Source organism: Mus musculus, chromosome 6 (assembly GCF_000001635.26).
Source record: "Mus musculus strain C57BL/6J chromosome 6, GRCm38.p6 C57BL/6J".
In the NCBI taxonomy this organism is placed as follows: Eukaryota; Metazoa; Chordata; class Mammalia; order Rodentia; family Muridae; genus Mus; species Mus musculus.
Genome location: NC_000072.6, coordinates 71,575,904 through 71,582,609, shown reverse-complemented (window position 1 = coordinate 71,582,609; position 6,706 = coordinate 71,575,904). Strand labels below are relative to the sequence as shown.

The window sequence follows — 6,706 nt, the reverse complement described above, 5'->3', positions numbered from 1 at the left end:
TGCGGCACGTGTTACTTTAATCATCTGAGACCAAACACTTGACAAAAATCAACCCAAAAGAGGAAAGACACTACTTAGCTCAGTCTGAGCCCAGGGCTGGTGGGCATTTCAGTTTTTCCTTTTATTCCTCCTATAACCTGCTATGAGAGGGTGAGTCTTCCATACCTTGGCACTTCTCTCTGGAAATGTCCAGTGGTGTCTCTCAGTCTAAATAGACAAAATAACCAGAATATATATGTCCATATATATAATATGTATATTTACAAGTATGTGATACACACACACATACTCACAATTGGACTGGCAGAAAGACAGCCTTTTTAATGAAAGATCCTGAACTACTGGATATCCACATGGAAAAAAAAAAAAAAAAAAAAAGGAAAGAAAGAAAGAAAACAACAAAACTGCATACAGACTTTAACATCCTTCATAAAAAGGAACTGGAACTGGATTATAAACCCAAGGGTCAGTAAGTTGACTCAGTAAAAAAACCACGCTTACCTCTAAGCCTGACCATGAGAGTCCAAACCTTGAGCCCACAGTGGGAAGAGAACCAGTTCCTGCAAGTTGTTCTCTGACCTCCACATTCCACCACAATAAATACACGTAACTAAACCAGATAAATTACTAGGTAACATAGAGATTTTAAATGACCTTGGATTAGGATGTGAGCATGCATGTGTGTGTGCATGCATGAGCAATGCTTGTGCTTGTGCATGTGTGTGTGGGTGGGTTCGTGCCTGTGTTGGTACCTGAAGACTGAACCCAGGACCTTGTGCGTGCCAGGTCAGTACTCTACAACTGAGCTACATCCCCAATCCCCCGTAGTAATACTTTTATAATTTATTTCGTTTTATTTTATGTGCATTGGTGTTTGAGAGTGTCAGATTCTCTGGAACTGGAGTTACAGACATGTGGGTGCTAGGAATTGAACTCAGGACCTTTGGAAGAGCACCCAGTGCTCTTAACTGCTGAGCTCCAGCCCCCAATACTTTTTTTTTTTTAAACACCAAAGGCATAATATACAAAATAATTGAGAAGCAGGGTTTTATTAAAAGTAAAAAAGAAACCTTCAGCTTTGAAAAACAGTCAACAATGAGAGAATAGAACAGAGAATAGGATATAATCTGATAGATGATTGGTTCAAAATCTGTAAGAGGTCCTTAAACTTGAATAATCAGAAAACAAACAATCCAGGTTATAAAATGAACAAACACCAACAACGAAGAAATCCAGGCGGCAAGCTCAGTGTGGTGGTAGAGCAGACAGGTCATGAGTTCAAGGCCACTATGTCAACATTTTCAAACAAGATACAGAGAAGGCAAGTATAAAAACATGCCCAGGGTACTTCAACACAAATCCCTCATGACAAATTCTGCCAAAGCCACAGGATGGCAGGCAGAACTCTTCCTCCTGAGACGGGGACAGTACGTGCTCTGCACGGCTGGTTTACCTTACAGCACAGGTTTGTGCTGACCACATGATCCCAGGGTTGAGCTCTCTGGTATCCAGAGGAATTAAAACACACAGGGAAACCTGCTACAGACATTGCTTCAAACTCCCAAACTCAGAAGCAGTCCAGGTGGCCTTCAAGACAAGCTGTGGTACAGCTAGAAAATGGAACGCTGCTCAATGAGAAGGGCTGAACAGTCAAGTCATGAATCCACGGAGGAACGTAAATGCATATCACCACGTGAGGGAAGACATACTGAAAGGCTGGGAAAGGAAAGCCCATGGAGACAGCAACCGGGTCAGTGGGTGCCAAGGGATTAGAGGAAGCAATGAACAGCACATGGGTTGTGTTTTGGGTAACAAAGCCATTCTGTACAATACTGGCGGATACTGGCTATTGTACTTTAGGGTTTGTGACTTCAGATGACAGCTGTCCTCATTTGTGAAGATCATGCATACCAGAAAGCTTTTCAAACTGCTCCACACAGTGCTACTGCTGGGCTATTTCTCAATGCATCTAAAGCATGCTCTGCTGTGTGTGTTTCACTGCATAATCCAAACCTCTTCCTGGTTAGCTCTTCCTGCTCATGGTTAAGGCTACGTCCCTGGGTACAAGACACTTAGCTCCAAGCAGGGATGGACTGCAAGAGTCCTGATCCCAGATCTAACTGTCCTGCATTTCACTTGCAGTGGGGAAGAATGCCTACCAGCTGTAAAAACTCCCTTGTACACACCAGTGTATGATATGGTCATTCAGTCAACACAGCACGTTAACCCGAAGGTTAGACAAATGACAAAATGCACAAGAGTGGCCCCCACAACCAGCCTGTGAAGAGCAGGACCAGCGGCCCCGGAGCTGAAGGTACTTCTGCTAAGCTCCCATGTCCCGATGCTTGGAGATAGCATGTCCTCTTTCCAAGGCCAACACTGAGACAATCTGGGAGATTAATATCTTGAGTTCATTGCATGTGACATTTACAATGAGACCAAGAGCTAAAGCAGAAGTTTATTGACATCCATTAATATATTATTTTACACATACACACCAAATATAGAGTCCTCATCATTCAATCTACTCTTCTCAAAATTGCTTCATGAGAAAATGGATTTCTTTGCCCTCCCCCAAGGAAGATACTTCTGCTATTTATGCTCCTGAAAATAATACATTTGATTACACCACCTTCATAAAAGCAATCCTTAAATCCTCTGCAGATCGTGAAGATATACCAGCACAGAACCCTCTCCAAATGTAATGCTTCACAGCAGAGGTGTAGTGCAAGAGATACAAGAAATGGTGACTCCTCAGAGGCCAGATACACACCTAGAGGAGGACACCAGAGAGTTGAGACCCCCAACTGGGTGGCCCTAGCTTCTGAGTGTGGCCAGCCGTGACTGCATAGCCTCCAGGTCCTCTTCATCTTCTTCCTCTTCTCCCTCTTCGGAGGCAGCCATCGCTCCTGCGGGTTCAGGCTCAGGAAGGGCATCGGTTACTTTACTGGGTGCTTTGCCCAAGGCTCCTGAAGGGAGAGTGAACGGCTTAAAACCCACTGCATAAGGAACAAGGTCCTTGGTTTTACAGACTCCACTCACACCCGTGCCAGGGCAGTGGCGCGGAGCTGCTGCCCAGAGTGAGAATCTGCCTCCTCTGACAATGCACATCTCAGCCGAGAGGAAGCGCAGTGCGGCTGGGGAGACAGACTTGCTATGCTGCCCTTGAGTGAACCTCCTGCCTCAGTCTTCCAACTGGCTACTACTACAACAGTAAGAACACATCCGTGATCCCAAATCATAAAAATGTTCATTTCTAGACTATTGGGCATGGTGGTGTATACGTGAGTCCATATACTTGGGGAAGAAGGGCCACTTTAGCTCAGGACCTGGGGGCCATCTTGGGCAAAATAGTGAGACTTTCTTAAAAAAAAAAAAAAAAAAAAGTCATTAATTCTGAAGTTCTTAATTTAAATTCCTAAATACTACTGAAAACCTAAATTTATTTTCTCTGAATAAAGTTTAAATGTTTAAGGCAGACTGGGTAGCACAGGCCTATAATCTCAGCTAACTGGAAAGTTGAGACAGGAGGATAGAAATCAAGGTTTATCCAGGCTACAGAGAGGTCGGCATGAACAACTAAATGAGCCCCTATCTCAAAATAACGACTGGAAACAGAGCTCAGCAGGAGCATGCCTATTTCGAGTGTGTGAAGCCTCAGGCTCAATCCCCAGTGCCACACAACCACACTGTTAGCCAGATGAGTGTGCGTGGGGGCGGGGTGGGGGGATGTTGCACACCTGTAATCCAGTATTCCAAGTGAGGCAAGAAGAGTGACTGAGACCACTGTGGACAGTTGAGGTTTGGTCCGTTGCTATGTACTGTAATGCTAAATACTGGCCCCCAAGATCTGGTTGCCTCAGAGACAAGAGAATCCTCATGTACACCAAGTGATGCTATGTAACCTTGCTCCTCAATTTAAAACTACTGGTTGAATAAAGATGCCTATAGCCTATAACTGGGCAGAAGAGAGGTAGATGGGGCTTCAGTTCCCAGGACTTGGGGTCTAAGGAGAGACCACATGAGGAGGAGCAGAGTGAAGAGAGAGGAAGATGCACTGGGGTAGGGATCTGAAGAACTGGCCTTGAGGGCTGGCTAGATGGAGTAGGATCAGCTCAGGCAGAAATGTCACGGCATGGTATTGACAGTGAAGCAGACAAAACAGCATAGAGGGTAGATATCTGCCCAGCTCTAGTGGTATTAAGGTTTATTATAAATATAAAAGTTTTGTGTCTTTTATCTGGGAACTAAATGATCTAAGGTGGCATAGAAACCCCCAATTAATATTAATATTAACCACAACAGTGGTTATAAAGTAATTATTATAAACTACAATATTGGACAAAAAAGCTAAACACTTCAACCACCAAAAGAATCCAACAAATAAACCGAAAAACCTAAACTATTTCCAAATTTTAACAAAATATTTTCCAATTACCTTCTGTCTCCCAATAATTTAAAACAAAAATTAAATTCTACCATTTTCTTGAGCATAAAATAAAGAAAACCAAAAATTAGCAATAGAAGTTAAAACTTTTTTTCTGTATTTAACACAGGCATGTTTTAAAGTAATGTCAAATTCCTAACAGCTCTTTTCATTGTGAAAATTAGAAACTAAAAATCCTCTGTTTCTTGAAAACTAGGTATATAGCTTTACTTATTCCTTAAGAAATACCCTGCATACTCCAAATGCAGATGCAGCTAGTGCTGACTGACTCAGGGAAAAAGGGTGCGAGGGCAGGGCTGGAGGGCTCCTGCTCATACCTGCTGTGATTTCAAAGAGGATTCTGTCAATCTCCATCTCAGCTGCTTCTTCCATTTCTTCTTGATCATCCATGCTTTCAAATGTATCCTCTAACATCTCCTCTATGATTCCAGCCTGAATAGAGAACAGAACACCACCTTTCTCAACGTTACATCTGCTCCCACCAACACCTCAGAGAAAGTTCTAGTCTCTCTGAGTCTAGTCCATCTTTCCCACGTGGCAAAGAAAATGTTGGATGATGACCTCTCTGCAGACAAGGCACAAGAGGACACAGTGCTCTAAATTTGCAGGAAGGAGGCGAGTACAGCCACTTTAGTAGTTCCTGGACTTAGAAAGCAGTCCTCAGGAACATGCTGCGAAGATGAATAAAGACCCTTGAGCTGCTTGGAAAGCAACTGCACTAACACTGCAAATAAAACTGAGGGGCAAGGGTAAAAACACAGGATGAAAGCTACAAGAGACACAAGAATAACAAAGGCCTGAGCAGGCACAGAATCCAGAAAATGCTCAAAAACCATCCCAGCATGTCAGGTCCCTACTGCTGGAGTAGGGTTACCCCGATGGGCGTACTGAGTATCAATTAATCACCAAACACTGATCATCAGAAGAGAAGCCAAAGGTTTCTGACTACAAAGCAAAACCAGTCACTTTACTAGAAGCCTCTGCCCTGCAGTCAGCCTTCTTTCCCAGAAAGTAACACTGAGGTGGGGAGATAGCTCAGTTGGTAAAGTGCCACAAGACTTGAGGATCATTTCAAATAAATCCCCAAGCTCCCATCTGCACCCAGCCCTGGGGGAAGGAGGGTGTTCTAGCCAAGGCAGCTTAACCGCCAGCCACCTAGCCAGACTGATGAGCTGCAAGTTCAGTGAGATTCTGTCTCAAAAAAACCCCCAAAAAACAAAAAAACAAAAACAAAAAAAGTAGAAAGTGATCGAGGAAGTCACCAGACGTCAACCTCTGCTTCCACATGCACACATTCAGTGCTCACATCCCACCCCCACATGAACAACTTACTCACTTTACATCTTGCTCATGGCCCTCCTCCCACTCACCCCCTCCCACAATCCATCCCCAACCCACCCTCCCCTTCTCCTCTGAGTGAGTAGCCCCTGCACACATAATGTTTTTAAAGAAAAAAAAAATAGCAAGGGACCATGAAGCAAAAACAGTTCTCCAAAGCCCTGCAATTGTCCCCAACGTAACACTTAACAGTGTCCCCAACTCTAGATGAGGCCATTCTGTGTCTGTTGGAGCAAAGGGTCAGAAGCATGCTCTCCTATATCAGAAAGGGGCCCCAGACAAGCAGTCAAAGAAGGGGAACCCCAGTAGCCTTGCAAAACCAAGAGGCATAGCTCCTTGTCTGCACACCCTGGAGCAGGTGGCAGTGATGGCTATGGCCTCTACCCATGTTCCAGCCATCCACTTACCTTCCAGTCTTTGTGCTCCCTGACCCCTGAGGTGACTCTCTTAGACATGAATCTAGCGAGTATCTAAACTAATTATAACCCCTTACCCAGCCCAAATGAACAAACTCATATTCATGGTCACAAAGGTAGGCCTCACAGCCTAGCTAGTTGAAAGTTATTTCAATGCTGCAGTCTACTGTTCAACAGATAGCACTTTGGAGGCTGCAGCATGAAGATTATTTGCAGCCTGTGCTACACATCAAGTTTTAGGACACCCTCAGCTAATACAGTGAGATTCTGTCGTAAAACAAAGTAAAACTCTACAGACTAAGTAAAACTAAAAACTCAACCAAACAAAAAGGAGGGTCAAAAACTACTTGTTAATTGGTTAAAAGTACTTAGCAGAATTCAAGTTGTAACAGCCCTTCTCATTCTAGAGAGAGAAGTTATCATTTATCTACTTATTCACTTAATAGCAGCCATTCACCAAACTCCTGGCCTATGACACAGAACCAGGCACTGGGGACAAATGCAA

At 43.9% G+C, this 6,706-nt stretch overlaps 1 protein-coding gene across 6 annotated transcripts in view; it reads right to left on the bottom strand.

The window, feature by feature from the left end:
- The window catches only part of Chmp3 (charged multivesicular body protein 3), a 38,779-nt gene continuing 32,073 nt past the window's right edge, over window positions 1–6,706 (bottom strand). For 5 of the 6 annotated variants that reach the window (XM_006506481.4, NM_025783.4, XM_030255546.1 and 2 more), the window contains 2 exons: window positions 4,765–4,879; window positions 1,031–2,969 (listed from right to left, as the gene is read on the bottom strand). In XM_006506481.4, coding sequence (XP_006506544.1) covers window positions 2,818–2,969; window positions 4,765–4,879 — 267 coding nt within the window. In that variant the 3' untranslated portion in view covers window positions 1,031–2,817. Of the gene's footprint in view, window positions 208–1,030; window positions 2,970–4,764; window positions 4,880–6,706 lie in introns of those variants that run through there. The other variant, NM_001361405.1, reaches the window with a different exon arrangement.